This window comes from Coenobita brevimanus, chromosome 74 (genome assembly GCF_032717465.1).
Source record: "Coenobita brevimanus isolate Jiangsu-jjx chromosome 74, ASM3271746v2, whole genome shotgun sequence".
Lineage (NCBI taxonomy): Eukaryota > Metazoa > Arthropoda > Malacostraca > Decapoda > Coenobitidae > Coenobita > Coenobita brevimanus.
This window is the reverse complement of record NC_137027.1, coordinates 12,379,773-12,396,763: the sequence shown is the minus strand read 5'-3', so window position 1 is coordinate 12,396,763 and position 16,991 is coordinate 12,379,773. Positions and strand designations below refer to the sequence as shown.

Below are 16,991 nucleotides of genomic sequence, written 5' to 3'. Positions count from 1 at the left end.
CTACGACGGTCTGGATAAGAATTTCGCGATTTATGAGCAAAGTTCAGTGAGTAAATCAAATGAAAAAAGATGGAAAAACAAAAGAAAAAAAATACATAATAGCCAGCCCATTATTACCCTCTGCAGGGTGAAGAGGCACGAGGCTAAAGTACTATAATTATGAACAATATATTTTTCGTTTATTTTCTGTTTCCTGTCAGTTCTATTAAGCTTCGGATGGACACTGGGAACAGGAAGGGTTAGAAGAGCCTTTTACCCTTTCAATATAAGAGATCTTTTCAAAATTTAAAAAAAAGTGTAAGAGGTAGCAAAAATAAAACAGAAAATGGGACCATGGATTTAAGAAGGGTAAATTTTCGACCTTCACGTCAAGCATAAGTATATAATTGAAAGTCTTGAGTCGCCCCATGGAGACGCAGATCGATGGAGATGATGTATGACCTTCGCTAAAACTACCTCAGTAAACACCTAGAACATCAGTTGACTAATGAGAAAGAGAGAGAGAGAGAGAGAGAGAGGTTCCTTAGTCCTTGGAGAGACCTAAATCAACAGGCTTTTAATTCATGACCCTGGGACCTCCCCTGACACTGAGAAATCTGGCCCCATCACAGGTAAAGTGCTAGTCCTCCCCCCCTCCCCTCCACACACACACACTTACACACACATTACCTTCTTTGCAATTCGATGGGTCAAACATTACAACGATAATAATAATAATAATAATAATAATAATAATAATAATAATTTCCACTGCATGAAGAGGATCAATGGAGCAATTTCCCAACCTTTTCCTTACAACAAGCATTTGAGAATCCAAACAAAATCGCCTCCTATTGACAAGGAAAAAACTACAGAAAAAAACTTCACTGTATACAAAGCCTTGAGATACCTTGGCACTGAAAAAGAACCCCATCACGACCTAAGTACCTGTGTGTTGACCTCCACTTCCTCATTAACCTGGTGGCACTTCAAAAGGTCTGGGTTAAGGTGAATGAAGGCATCTTGAGGTAGGAGTAATAAAAATGGCCTTTGTACTCGACCTTGGGGGGGAGAGAGAGAGAGAGAGAGAGAGAGAGAGAGAGAGAGAGAGAGAGAGAGAGAGAGTGTGTGTATTTACAAGATGAATTGAAGAGGAAAAAATAAATATGAAAAAATCCCTTACACCACATTACAAGTGTCCCATTCATAAAGACTTTATAATTGTAAATACATGCACGTATCAAAAACAAAATAAGAAATCAGCGTCACTTTAACTACACCTTTAATAAGTAAGTAAAAGAGACATGGAGTTATCAAGAAAACACAAGACATAGACATCCTCACACGCATAGCCATGAGATAGCCCTGACAGAAAGATATATGCCCTCATCATAGCAAGCATGCCAGTGTCGCGACCCCCCACCGCTCCATTACTCCCTCCACCATTATGACCTCCTCTTCTCTCCACTCCGACTATTAAGGGGCAATTATATTCAGATTAGGAGAGTCTTTGTTAAAACCTGTAGAACGATAGGGCCCTTTTTTTCACTTTTTACTTTTTTGCTGACTTACACACACACACACACACTCAAACACACACACACACACACTCAAACACACACACACACACACACACACACACACACACACACACACACACACACACACACACACACACACACACACACACACACACACACACACACACACACACACACACACACACACACACACACACACACACACACACACACACACACACACACACACACACACACACTGGTGGATGGTAGATGACAAATTTCCACGAATTATCCAGACAATAAAAATTCACCTCCCACCACACTGTAAATCTTTCGCCCCCCTCCCCACCCACCCCACCCCATTGTTTCCCACCCTGCCTCCCCCTCCTCTTCTTTTTTCCTCTTCCTCTCTCTTTCCCTCCCCTTCTCCTCCACCCACCAACCTCCCCCCACTCCCCAACTCCCTCTAGTGCTCCCTCTTCTCCCTCCTCTTCACCCTTTTATTTCCCCCCTCCTCCGGCTTCCTCTCTTCCCTCCTTCTACGCTCCTGCTCCCTCACTGCCCCCTTTCCCTCAGTTCTCCCTGGTCTTCTCCTCTCTATCCCCCTCCCATCACATTGCACCCTCTAACTTTCCCCCTTTTCTCTGCCTTCTTCCTCTACACCCCCCACCTCCGTGTCCCCTTCACCCCTCTCTTCCTTTCCTCACCCCTTTCTCCAAAACCCCCCTCTTCCCTCCCCTTCTCTCTTCTCCCCTACCTTCCCCTCCCCCTTCTCCCCTCGCCTCCTCTCTTCTCCCCTACCTTCCCCTCCCCCTTCTCCCCCCCCAACTCTTCACGCCAGGGGTAAAAAACTTCAACAAATTAGCGGGTTTTTCTTTGGGGTGTAATTGTGTTTGTTTGCCTGATGGGGAGAAAGAGAGAGAGAGAGAGAGAGAGAGAGAGAGAGAGAGGGAGGGAGGGAGGGAGGGAGGGAGGGAGGGAGAGAGGGAGAGAATGAGTGACGTTTGATTTGCCCCATTATTGTCATGATATGAACTCTGGCGCTGGATGGAGGAGGAAGAGGAGGAGGACGAGGAGAAGGAAGAAGGAGAGGAAGAGGAGGAGGACGAGGAGAAGGAAGAAGGAGAGGAAGAGGAGGAGGAGGAGGAGGAGGAGGAGAAGGAGGAGGAGGAGCAAGAGGGAAAGGAAAATGAAGAAGAAAAAGATGAGAGGGAGGAGTAGGAATTAGAAGCATCAGACACATAAATAAAAATAGGAGGCTAATGAGCAATAAAGCCTTGGCGCACCATTTAATCGTGATGTGGTTAATGATGATGATGATGATGATGATGATGATGATGATGACGATGATGATGAAAGTGATGATGAATGTGCGCGGAATGGCTATCGTTCATGTTTTTCTTTTTCATTCTTTTTCTTACACATTTCTTCTTTTCATGATTAAACTTTCATTTCCTCTTTCCTCTTTTTCTTCCCTTATTTTTCTTTGTGTTTTTTTTCTTTTTCCTGCAAGAGTAGTCTCCTTCCCGATGCGCATCAGCCTGATAGGCCAACTTACAAGAGATGAACCGCAAAAAAAACCCGACCATCATAAATAATCATAAACACAGTACATCAGAAATAATTGTTAAAGAATCACACAAAAATTTTACAAGTCCTCCCAATCATATATTTTCTATTTTCCTTTTTCTACGCCCAGACGATTTTATTCACCTGTTTTTTTTTTTTTTTTATTGGGGAGGCAGCCTTCATTAAGTTCTTCACAGGTGCTCTCCTCTGCTAACTAAAATCGTCTGGAGAAAGCATGGATTAAATCAGCAATACGAAATAAAGGGATTAGATATACTGCATCCAAAATAAGGAGCAAAGGAGGAAATAAGTGGGAAAAAGAAACAGGTGATTTATAACTTCATTCATACATTTAGAGGGGGGTGGGCAACAATAATCAGAAAAATCAGAAAAACAAAAAATGGGGACGACAAAAACCAGAAAAAAAACAGAGAAACAAAAGGAGGGCAACAAACACCAAAGAAAGCAGGAAAAAAAAAATAGGGGGCGAAAAATAAGAGAAATCAGAGAGCAAGAAAAAAGAAGAAAAAAGAAAGAAAATGTTACCAAAAAAAAAAACAGAAGGGCAAAAATGTAAAAAAAAAAAAAAATCATAGAAAGCAGAAAACCAAAAAAAAAAAAACCCACAAAATAAGAAAATGCTATCAGAGTACACGCCATAAATAAAGTACATTAGGACAGGTAGGTAAAGAAGGAAGATGGAACAAAGGACTAATTGGCCGGGGCAGGTGAAGGGGAATGAGTGGGGCAAGTATGGAATAATAAACAACAGGAGGAGAGAAGGAATCGTAAATATAAACCTTTCAGAGAGATGACATATTCATTTCTTTATTATTATTTTTCTTTGTCACTTTCTGGGATCTTTTTAAATTCTGTTCAAGGGAGACTTTTTGATCCACCCTGTTTATGCATAGACCAATTTACAGTATATATCAAAAGTTGTGCTCAGTTTATAATCGTCTAGCAGTATCAGGAGTTAATTCTAGAATGGGTCACTGGGGTTAGGAGATGGGGTTAGGAGATGGAGTGGAAAAAAGAGGAGAAAAAGGAATGTGAGAGAACAGAAAGAAAGATATAAGAAGTAGGAAGGGCACTATAGATACATAGATAGAAAAAAATAAATAAATGAATGGGACTATGAAGTAAAATAGTATTTGATGTGAAAAACTACAAGAAAAGCCAAACAGTGATGACGAATTAGAAAAAGGGTAAAACCGAAATAAGCATTAAAAAAAGAATAAATAACTGAATATAATCGCAAAACCAAAGGAGACAAAAAAAAAAAAAAAAAAAAAAAAGGCGGAGGGGACGGTAAAGAAAAAAAGAAAATACACAAGCTCTAAGTGAGGAAAAAACACAGGTAGTAAATACAGTACATCAGGACTAATGGTGAAAGAGGCGACAAAGGAGGGGAGTGTGTAATTAGGGTAATGCTAAGTTATGAATGGGGGACGAGAGGTAAGTTGGCAGTGCTAAATGGTGTGGAAAATAATGATGATGATGATAATAATAATAATAATAATAATAATAATAATAATAATAATAATAATAAAAATAATAATAATAATAATAATAATAATAACAGTAATAATAATAATAGTAATAATGATGATGATAACAATAATAATGATGATGATGATGATCATGATGATGATGATGATGAGGGGGAGGAGGAGTAGGTGGAGAAAAAGAGAAAGAAGAATTAGTGATATAAAAAATGTATTAACAAATGGATAATAAAATAGTAAAAAAAACTGTGTTGGAATGGGCAAAGAGAGATAGGAAATAAATATGGCTAAGAGGAAAAATAGGTGTAGAAAATGAGAAAAGGTAAGAAAAAGGAAAATAAAAAGAGAAGAAAGTGCTTGTATAATCTGGGTTTAGAGCAAAAAAAAAGGAGTACAAGGAGAGAGAGAGAGAGAGAGAGAGAAAGGAAATAAAAATGAGATAAACCAATTGAGGGTAAACGAAGAAAACGTAAAATACAAATGAGAAGAAAAGAAAAAAACTAATATCCAGAAGAGCACAAGCGTTAAATACAGTACATCAAAACTAATGGGCAAAGGAGGGACAAAGGATTAATTGGCCCGGACGAGGGAGGAGGGGAATCACAACGGTAAGTATGGTGATAATAAGACAAGGGTAGAGAGAAAGAGGGGGATGGGGTGGGGTTGGCAGGGGTGAGGGGAAGAAGGGGGGGCAATTCGATTAAAGAATGAGAAAGGGTGGGGTTGAGACGGGGAGGGGGGAAGAGGTAATTCGATAAAACGCTATAAAACTGACAAAAAAAAAAAAAAACTGAAAAGTCTTAAGATGCAGGAAAAAATAAGTTAAGGTAAAGGAAAAAGTACGATGACCAAGTGGGTTAAACAAATAAAAGTAAAAAAAGTAACTCAATAAATGCCATGGAAATAAGGTACCAGTAAAAAAACGCAATAATAATAATAATAATAATAATAATAATACGTACCATCTCATGCCATACTGAATACTTTCTCGAAGCGTGAGGGGTCCGAGTATTAATTTAAATAATATACATAATATAATCACTTTGATCTGTAACATTTTCATTCTTTCTTTTACCACACGATATTTTTCACCTTAAGAAAAGCCGCTGGTATTTAAAAACTTTATTAAGGCTGTGTCTAACTCTTCCAGTTCGAAAAATCCGTCCCAAGCTGAATAAAATCGTCAAGAGATTGGAAGAACTACCTCAAGAAGAAGCCCCTGAGGTAATTTCCTGTCAGCATATAAAAACATAGAAACTAGTGAAGCAATATAAGAGAATGATAAAGCAAAGTGAATGCAGAAGAATAAAGAAAATACAGATAGCCTAAAAAAAAAAACAAGAATAAAGTATGATGAATTACAAAACGATATTAACAAAGAAAATTAACCAGAACCATATAACAAAAATTTGACAAGGAATAAAGAGAAGAAATCCTTGTGTCTGACAAGCACGCAAACACTAAGTAAACATTTGTCGAGACCAGTAACAAGACCAAGCTTTACGGAGCGAGGAGAAACAAAGGGAAGAAGGATAAACAGAGAGAGAGAGAGAAAGAGAGAGAGAGAGAGAGAGAGAGAGAGAGAGAGAGAGAGAAGGATCGAGGGAGGTAAAGTTGGAGAAGAGGGGGGAGGAAAGGAAGGGAGATATAAAGAGGAGATGGGTGAAATTATAATGGACAGGAGGAGGCGAAATGAAGAAAAATGCATGTTTATTGAAAACAGAGGGATGATGGATGCTGAGAGAGAGAGAGAGAGAGAGAGAGAGAGAATGGAGAGAAAGAGGGAGATGGAAAATGATGAGTAAACAGGGAAGGAAAGGACGAAGAGGAATGCCTGTTGGCCAAGACAGAGGAGGATGACGGATGGAGAGAGTGAGAGAGACAGACAGAGACAGAGACAGAGACAGAGACAGACAGACATACAGACAGACAGAGACAGACAGACATACAGACAGACAGAAGGAGAGGAAAAGGAACTCAGAAACAGAAACAGGGACACTAATATAGAATTGTGAAATAAAAACAAACCCCTGGAAACTGCCCATACTATTCATATCAGCACTTTCCCTTACCCTTCCCTCCTCCATCTTCTTTTCTTCCACTCTAACTTTCACTTCCTTGTTGAAACTTCCGGATCTCACCCCCATCTTGGTCCCTCAACCCAATTATTTTTCTGTCTCTTGGTTGTTTCTTTTTTCAGTTTATGTCCATTTTTTTTTTTTTTTACTTTTTCTTTGTTCTGGTTTATTGTTCGCGTTTTTTTTTTTGATGTTATTGTTCACCTAATCTTCCGTGCATCCATGTTTCTTTACCTTCCTGTGTGTGTGTGTGTGTGTGTGTGTGTGTGTGTGTGTGTGTGTGTGTGTGTGTGTGTGTGTGTGTGTGTGTGTGTGTGTGTGTGTGTGTGTGTGTGTGTTTTCATGTACGTGACAAGCTAATCGTCCCGACAACACACGGAAATTGAGATACCTAAAATATGTACCACCCAGCACATATCCTGCTGCTAAACCACCTCAACCTTTCGACTTTAAAACGAGAAAACAGCAGCTTCGACGGGCAGAACAAAAGTACAAAGCATGGCGTACTCTGTAATTTTAGAGAGCAGATTCTTGCATTTCAGTGGAGGTAAACACACAGAGTATCGTGACGTGGAGGCAGTGGCTTGACAAGTACAAAATTCGCCTGATATTATTTCTCCTCAGCTTCTCACTCTCCTCTGCTGGTTGATATTCCGGAGGTGATAGGGATGTGGTGTCTTTTCCCCCGCTCACTGATGATGCTTTTTGTTATGATGAGTCAGGAAAGAAAGTGATGGACGTGCTTCAAGTGTGAAATAATAGGAGAAATAGTAGGTGAAGTTTTATCCTTGTCTCTGTCATCACAATAACTCAGAGAGAGAGAGGGGGGGGGGAGGAAGGGAGGGAGGGAAGACAGACAAACAGAGACAGAGAAAACAGCGAGATATCTAGCGAATTAGCGTCCCCAGCTCTTCCAACTCTCGTCAGTTCCCGGTTTTGTTTTTCAGGTAAAGGCAGTGGTGGACAGTGTAATTTCTGGATCTAGCGATAAACATACGCCTCGCATTTCAAGCCACTTGTTTCCTGACATTCACTTCTGTCAAATACCAGTGTGTAAATGGCAGTGTATTGACGTGATTGATTCTGCTACGTTGCACTAGCTCACTCAGTTCGGTGGCTTGTTTTATTATTATTATTATTATTATTATTATTATTATTATTATTATTATTATTATTATTATCATTATTATTATCATTGTTGATGTTGTGCTTTTCTTATTCTTATTCTTCTTCTTCTACTTCTTCTTCTTCTTCCAGTTATCTTACTACACTCTCCTCGAAGCAAAGCAGCTAATATGACGCCTTGAAATAAGTTTATACCAGTATAAAATAAACATCTTTATCCCTTTAAGATCCCCCTCGTAGCGATAGGGTTAACGAAGGCAAGTTATTGAACACTTACACCTTCAGATATCTCTCCTTAGCTTAAGAAAATCGTCTGGAGGTAGCAATAGTAAAATAAAAGCAGAAGGTTATAATACACACACACACACACACACACACACACACACACAACACACACACACACACACACACACACACACACACACACACACACACACACACACACACACACACACACACACACACACACACACACACACACACACACACACACACACACACACACACACACACACACACACACTTCAAAAAAAATCTCTCCTTAGCTAAATAAAATCGTTTGGAGACAGCAAGAGTAAAATTTTAAAAAGCAGCATATCAAGAAACTGAAACAGAACACACAAAAAATTACAGAATGTCAAATCTCATCGTTCAGAGTTTCTAGATGGAGAGCGCAGCAGGGATCTCGATACATTTTCCCTTTTTTTCCTTTCTTTTCATTTTTTCTCTTTTCTTTTTTTTGACTGTACACCCGAATCCAGTCAGTGTGCTTCCGGGAAAAGCCATTGATCCATTGATGAAGTTCCTCATGGGAGACGGGATGCTGCGGAAAAGAAAAGGAAGGGAAAGAGAAAGGAGATGAAAAAGTGGAGGGGGTAAAAGCAAGAGGCAGGAGAGTGGAAAAAGAATGGAATGGGTAATTATGGGAAAGGAAAGTAAAGGAGAGGTAAAATATGGCGTAAGTAAAAATGGAATAATTTAAAATGCGAAGAGAGAGAGAGAGAGAGAGAGAGAGAGAGAGAGAGAGAGGGGGGGGGGAATATATGGAATAGGTGAAAACAGGAAAGGAAACGAAAGGAGGGAGAAATGTGTTTTAAATAAAAGTAGAAGCGAAAGAACAGGAAGAGGAAATAAAAGTCTTAAAAATCGGGAGAGAAAGGAAGAAAAAAAAGCAGAATACAGGATGGAAAAAAAAGAAATGGGGAAGGTGGAGAAAAATATGATTATGGAGTGGACAAAGAATGAGAAAAAAATAGGATAAAGGAAGAAAATTTGGATAGAAAGTTGAAAGACAAGAAATGAGGAAGCAAGAGAAAGGCTGGTAAAAGATGGAATAGGTAAAACTGAGAAAAATGGAGGAAAAGAGAGAGACAAGGGTTAAAAAAATAATGAAGTTGGAATGGAGGAAGGAAAAATAGGATAAATTATTGAAAGATGAGAAATGGAAGGGAAGAGAAGGAGAGAAAAAGGTTTAGGTAAAAATTAGAGAATCAGATGACCAGAGAGATACTGGATCAAAGATGCAGGAAAGGAGGGGACACGAGAATAGAGAGTGAAAAGAATAAAAAGTGAGAACAAGTGAATATGCAGAAGAAGAGATGATAAACTGAGATGTAAATGAGACACAAGTAAAGCAGTGCAGTGGGAATTGTGAGGAGACCAGATGGAAGGAAAGACAGAGAGATGAAAATGAGAGAGGAAGAAAAGGAGAAAAAACAATGGGAACAACAACAACAAACCGAAGAGAAAGAATTTGAGATTGGGTTGAAAGAAGAAAAAGGGAAGAAAGGAAGAGAGAGGAAAAGTAACAGAGGCGAGAGACAGGCAGAGACAGAAACAGATGGAATAAACGAGACTGACAATAACGAAATGAGGAGTAAGAGGGAGCAACGAAGACGGTGATGATAATGAGAATGAAGGGAGAGAGGAGAAAGGGAAATGTGGACGACGATGATAAAACTGAAGATGGAGAATTTTGGAACAGCGGGGGAGGGAGAAAAATTAAAGAAGATTATAAATGGAAGAAGCAGAAGAGGGAATGACTGATGAAGGGGGAAAGAGGGAATGGGTGAGTAAGTGAGGGATGCGGAGGAAGATAAATTAGATGAAGTAAAAATAATCAAGAGACAAAAAATGAGGGAAGCAGAACAGAAGAAAGCAAGAGAAGTGGATGATGATGGAGGGGAAAAAATCAGGAAAAGATAGAAGGGAAAGAATGAGGGAGGAATGAAGGTGGAAAACGAAGCAAGAATGACAGATGCTGTGAGAATGATGGATGATGATGATGATGACGATGATGATGATAATGATGATGATGATGATGATGATGATATGATGATGGAAGGAATATAAGAGAAAGAAACATGAATAGAGAGAATCAGCGGAGGAAAAAAAAATGATGATGATGATGATGATGGTGAATAGAAGACAGCCAAAAACATGAGGAAAAAATGGCAAAAACATCGAAAAAAAAATTCTATTGCAACAAAAAAAGTTTAAACGAAGCGTTTTCCAGCATCGACGTAAACATTATTCAAATTTCTTCATATCAAAACCAATTTCTTGCCACTCGCGCGTTTAGTACCGATAGAGATCTGTTAGTATTGACTCCATGCAAATCACAGCCAGAAAAATAAAAGTGAAAATGGTTGTTGGAAAGACTGTTGTTATTTTGAAAGGGTGTGATTTTCTGTTTTAGTAAAAGTTTTGTAAGTTAGAAAGATAGAGATAAATAGAGAGAGAGGGAGAGGGAGAGAGACAGAGACAGAGACAGAGACAGAGACAGACAGACAGACAGACAGACAGACAGACAGATAAAGATTAGTAGCAGATTAAAATTACAAACTGATAAAAACAAAAATTTAGAATAACGAGAATCATGGCTGAGATGCTGATGCTGATGATGACGACGACCAACACAACAATACTGAAGAAAAGTTTCCGTGGCATAAATGATAGTGTGTGTGTGTGTGTGTGTGTGTGTGTGTGTGTGTGTGTGTGTGTGTGTGTGTGTGTGTGTGTGTGTGTCAGCTGGTGATTGTCGAGTCTGTATGAGTTTTTTTAAGAGGAGTGTTTGATCACCCACTCCGTCACACCTGAGCTCATCACTCATTAAGAACCTCTTTCAGGAAGCGCGCTGTAAATATAAATTCTTTTTTTCTCTGCCTGCAAGAGTGTGTATACAATATTAATCCCCTCGCTGCATTAGGTCTCTCCTCCTCTTCCTCCTTCTTCTCTTCCTCCTCCTCCTCCTCATCATCATCATCATCATCATCATCATTATCATTATGGTTTTTTTCCTGCCTACGGGTATGATGAGATAGGGTTCGGAAAACAATAACAGATATTACGAATCAACAGCATGACATTTCAATGGACAGACAACTCATTTCAGTATTAGTGAGTGTCTGGTTAATTTAACTGTAGAAGCTGTTATTAGTATTCCCATTGTGTGTGTGTGTGTGTGTGTGTGTGTGTGTGTGTGTGTGTGTGTGTGTGTGTGTGTGTGTGTGTGTCAAGAAATATGCATCCTCCCACCTGCACATACATCCCAGTGTGATAAACTAGAAGCGTGTCTGCCAGGAAGAAATGTGTATCCTGGGGTGAGGGGGATGTCAAGGTCCCTAGAGAATGTGGGGGTCATCTCTGCCACGACTGCCGCATAAATAATTCTGAGTGGACGTGGCCAGAGGGTAAGTGTGGTGCAAGTGTGGTGGTGGTGTGCTGGTGGTCTGATGTGGCTCAGTGGTGTGGTGTGATGGTGTGGTTGTGTGAGAGATGTGGTGGTAATGTTGTGGTGTGGTAGTGATGGAAGTGTGCTTGTGGTTTGATGAAAGTGGGTTAATAGTGTCATGTCTGGTTGTGGTGTGGGTGTGATAGAATAGTAGTTGTGGTGTGGTGATTGGTTGTGTTAATGGTGGGTCGGTGTGGTTGCATTAGTGGTTTGTTGGTTCTGGTGGTGTGCTAGTGCTGTGGTAGTTTGATGGAGGTTCAGGGGAACTGTGGAATAGTAGCATTGTGGCAGTGGAAGAGGACCAAAAACGGGTTGTGCTTACGGAGTGTGGAGGAACTTTGATGATGGGTGGTTGGTGTGAGGGGTGATTAGGAGGAGTGCTTGAGTGTGGTGGTGGTATTGTGGAATGTGGCATAATTATAAAAATCTGTTAGCATGGTGTTGAGATGGTGGCACCTTGCGAATCTGTGCTAGGGTTGAGGTAGTTATTGAGCTGTGGATGGTGCAGGCGAAATAATAGTGTTGTTCGTGATAACTGATGAAATTAATATTATGTGTGATGCTGATGATGATGATGATGAATCAGGGAGTTTGGTGTCATGACAAATTCAGTTATAATTTTGATGGTAGTAGAGGTACTGGAATTTGTTATGTTACTGACACTATATTTAAAATTATGTTAATGATGATGATGATGATGATGATGTGTCTGGTGTTACTATAGTTACAATTTTAGTTTGGGCAGGTGTTCATAGTATTTCAGGCTAGTATGATACCATTATTACAGTTGGTGATGATGATGATATTGCTAATGATGATGATGCACTGTGTCTGGTGTCATAGTCGTAGCAATGGTAGTATGAACTAATTGTAATGGCCCTAGAGCTTATAAAACAAATGCCCTAATATTTATAAAACACTATCCGTGCTGTTTGTCCCACGTTGTTAATATAGCAGAGGGATGCACTGATAATACTAACACATATCAGATCCCCAATAATATTATCTTTTATATCGCAATGCATTAAATGACGCTGACTGTTATTATTGTTGACTGCGGCCGTGGTAACAATAGGCGTATTTAATTGCAGTGCTGGTAACTGGAATTGATGGTATTTTGGTAACTGTGTTAGGGACTGTGCTGGTGTCAATGTTGCAGGTACCAAAACGAAAAAACGGAACTAAAGGTAGAGGTAGATTAGTTTGTTGTTTAGGAGACGTGCTAGGAGTGGTGGTGTGGTAGTAGCAGAGGTGACAACGATGGTTAGAGAGAGAGAGAGAGAGACGGGGGGGGGGTAGTAGTGGCGATGGTACTGTAAATCATGGTAGCAATGATGGTCTGAGATTTTTGTAATGGTGCCAGTGTTGATAGTGGTAGAAATGGTGGAAAAAAATGGTTGTGGAAAAGGTAGTGGCAGAAATAATGATGGAAATGGTGGTAGTAAAGGTGGTGTCAGATGTGGTGGCAGAAATAGTCGTGGAATAGGTGGTAGTAATGGTGGTGTCAGATGTGGTGGTGGAAATGGTGGTGGAAATTGTGGTAATAATGGTGGGAGTGAGGTAGCATTGGTGGTGGCAGAGGTTACGGTGGCAATGGTGGTAATGTAGGATATATACTGTGATAAAGATATTATTGGGATAGTTGGAAATGTTGGCAGGGGTGATAATGGAGGGAATGAATGTTGGCAACAGTGGTGGCAGGGGTCAGAGTCGAGGTAAAAATGGTGTCAAAGGTGGTGGCAGAGTTAGTGTTAAGAAGTGTTGGTGGGGGCAGTGGTGATAATGGTGTTGGAAAAGTAGAACAGTGGTGTCAGTAGTGTTTTTGGGGCGAGAGGTACTGGAAGAAAAAATTTATGTTGGAAATGATGATGGTGGAAGAGGAAATACAGTAAGAGAAAAAGTGTTGGTACCGGTGTTGGAAATGTTGACACCGGTTTTGTAAATGATGGAAGTGGTGTAGGAATGATGTGACTGATGTTGATAATGATGTGAGTGGTGTCGGAAATGGATGATGAGGTGTTGGAAATGATGTGAGTGATGTTGGAAATGATGTCAGTGGTGTTGGAAATGGATGGTGAGGTGTTGGAAATAATGTGAGTGATGTTGGAAATGATGTCAGTGGTGTTGGAAATGGATGGTGAGGTGTTGGAAATGATGTGAGTGATGTTGGAAATGATGTCAGTGGTGTTGGAAGTGGATGATGAGGTGTTGGAAATGATGTGAGTGATGTTGGAAATGATGTCAGTGGTGTTGGAAATGGATGGTGAGGTGTTGGAAATAATGTGAGTGATGTTGGAAATGATGTCAGTGGTGTTGGTAATGGATGATGAGGTGTTGGAAATGATGTGAGTGATGTTGGAAATGATGTCAGTGGTGTTGGAAGTGGATGATGAGGTGTTGGAAATGGTGGCAGTGTGTCTCTCTCAGGATCTCTCATGGTTCGGCCACACCCTTCCTGCCTCACCGAACAGACCACTTTGTTTAGTTCCGTCTCTCTCTCTCTCTCTCTCTCTCTCTCTCTCTCTCTCTCTCTCTCTCTCTCTCTCTCTCTCTCTCTCTCTCTCTCTCTCTCTCTCTCTCTTTTGTAGCTCTCACACAGCCTCTTCAACGCCATCTCGCCCTGGTTCTGCAGCTCTCCTTCTCACTTACTCTCTTTTACAGTGCTCAACGTGTACAGATGGATAGAATAATAGATAGGTACACACACACACACACACACACACACACACACACACACACACCACTCTTTTCTTCTGCTCTCTGCAATATCCTTGGTCCACGTCTCTTTGTCTTTGCTCTCTTTGTTCCTTTCTTTTTCCGTTCGCTCTTTTTTTATGCTTTTCCACCTCCTTTCCTTTGGCTCACTTTGCCCACATATAAGGCCCTACTATTTTACTTCGTGTGTGTGTATATCTGTCTATCGATCTGTAAAATGATCTCTCTCTCTCTCTCTCTCTCTCTCTCTCTCTCTCTCTCTCTCTCTCTCTCTCTCTCTCTACTCTATTCTTATTCCACTCACTCTCCTCCCAGTCCTTCTGCCTCAGTCTGTCTCTGTCGCACACATTCTCTCTGAACCTCTCTTTTTCTTTCCCCTGTACATTTCTCTTCCTCCTCGTCCAGCCCGTCATTCTCCTCTCTTCCTTTCCTCTCTTCTCTCTTCTTTCTCCTCTCCCTCCTCTCTCCTCTTCGACTCCTCTCTTTCACCAAGCCTTCCTTCGTTGGGTTGCCGTCTTGCCCTTCTCTCTCTTACTTTTGCATGCAGATACAGAGGCTGCATTTCTTCTGTGTTTTCAAGCGGTTTCGTCATACAGGCTGAGTGTGTGTGTGTGTGTGTGTGTGTGTGTGTGTGTGTGTGTGTGTGTGTGTGTGTGTGTGTGTGTGTGTGTGTGTGTGTGTGTGTGTGTGTGTGTGTGTGTGTGTGTGTGTCTACATTATATATATAGATAGATTGATAAAGACAGACAAGTAGAAAGAGATCTGAGAGAAAGGGAAAAAGAGAAAGATTATGAGAGTGAAGGAGAGGGAGAGAGGAAGTATCATGGAAGACAATTTTCCTGGTCATAAACTCATGATTGCAACTGAAGCATATCCGGTGTGGCAGGAAGTTGTGTGTGACAGGAGAGGGTTGGGTGGTGGTACAGAATTACACACACACACACACACACACACACACACACACACACACACACAGCTATAAATATGAAAGGTGTGAGATATGGTCAAGATAAAAGCAAAATATTATAGTATGTTGGCTTATGGATGGCAATAGATAAAAAAGAATTACTGATAGATAAATAAAACCAATATAAAGATAACAAATGGATAACATGATTCGTTAATGACAATGAAAGGCTTTTAGAATGAAACTTATGTCATTTGATACCAATGGGCAGAATAGATACGTTTAAAGTAAAAAGATAGACAAATGGGCAACGATAGATAGATAGATGGATAGATAGATAGGCAGACAGATAGATAGATAGATAGACTGATAGACAGATAAATAAATACAGGAACTGTAACTGGGACATGAACGTAGGGTAAAAATGAAAATGGAAGAATGGTGAAGTTGACGTGAGTTACGATTTTGCTTGAAGAACATTACTGACAAAGCGAACTGGGAGGCTGAGAGAGAGAAAGAGAGAGAGAGAGAGAGAGAGAGAGAGAGAGAGAGAGAGAGAGAGAGAGAGAGAGAGAGAGAGAGAGAGAGAGAGAGAGAGAGAGAGAGAGAGAGAGAGAGAGAACAAAGGACAATGGAGGAGGCGGAACTCGAGCCACAGAAAAGACAAAAGTGGACTACTCACCCACAAGGGGAGAGAGGGGGAGAGAGAGAGAGAGAGAGAGATAAAGAAAAGGAGCCATTCCATCCAAAAAAGCAGAAAAAAATAAGTTACTCACCCGCAAGCAGAAGCAGCAGAGGCGGATGAAGGCGGAGATCCATCTGGTTTCCAAAGAGTACCATCAGATGTAGACTTTCCTTTTTCCTTTTTTTCCTCGTCTTGTTTTTCACTCCCAGGTTTCCCCCCTTATCGTCTGTTTTCTCTTTTTTTCTCTCTTTTCCTTGTCCTTTTGTATCACCTCACAGTTTGTCTCTTTTATTTTGTCTTTGTTATTTTATTTCACCCTCTCTTTTGGGGTCTTTTTCCTCGTCCTTTTCATCCACGTTTTTTCTTAATCTTCGTCTTTCACTGCCCCTTTTTCACTTTCTGCTCTTCGTCCTTAGTTTTTCCTCTGTCTCGTCTTTCTAAGCCTCTTTCACTTCCCTTTCTACTTTTTTCCTCCTTGTCCTCTTCTCTTACTTCCTCCTGTCCTCTCTTCCCTCCTGCTTTTACTTCTGTCACTTCCCAGCTTCCTTTTCCCGTCACCTCCTCATTAACTCCCTCACATCCTTTGTGTTCACTGCCTTATCTTTTCTTTTTCCTTCCCGTCCTTTCCTCTTATTTCCCTTCCGCTTCCTTTCCCTCTCTCCTCTCTTTTCACTTTCCTCTCTTTCTCCTCGTCCTTATATCTCACTTCCCTTCCTCTCCTGTCCTTCCTGTCCTTTCGCTTCCCTTTTCTCCTCTCGTCCTTTCTCTCACTTCTCTTATTCTCCTCCTCCTCCTTCCTATCACTTCCCCTCTCTTTCTTTCACCCACCCACTAATTGCTGAGGAGGGCGGCCTGATGTGATTAGCAACGGGATTCGATATCTTGCCTGGTCACACTGGAGGTCTGGTCACTGTTCCCTCTCTCTCTCTACCCTTCACTGGCCTTACCATTGTTCAAGGCCACTATTTTCTTTTTCATTGTTAATAAGGTGTCTCTCGCTGATTTTCTCTTTCCAGGTATTAATGTCTCTCTCACTGTCCTTATTTTCCCAGTTTTTAATTTGTCACTCGTCATTTTCCACCATTGTTTTAAGCGTCATAGATAAACTGGTCTCTAATTCACACTCTGAAAATGGGAAAGGAATGGTTAGGGCATATTTTGAAGTGGCG

The 16,991-nt window shown here is 40.7% G+C and overlaps 1 protein-coding gene across 1 annotated transcript in view; it reads right to left on the bottom strand.

The window, feature by feature from the left end:
• Positions 1–15,979, bottom strand: part of LOC145407700 (transmembrane and immunoglobulin domain-containing protein 1-like) — a 261,185-nt gene extending 245,206 nt beyond the window's left edge. The window contains exon 1 of the mRNA XM_080278566.1: positions 15,914–15,979. Coding sequence (XP_080134692.1) covers positions 15,914–15,977 — 64 coding nt within the window. The 5' untranslated portion in view covers positions 15,978–15,979. The remainder of the gene's footprint in view (positions 1–15,913) is intronic.
• Positions 15,980–16,991: the final 1,012 nt, after the last annotated feature.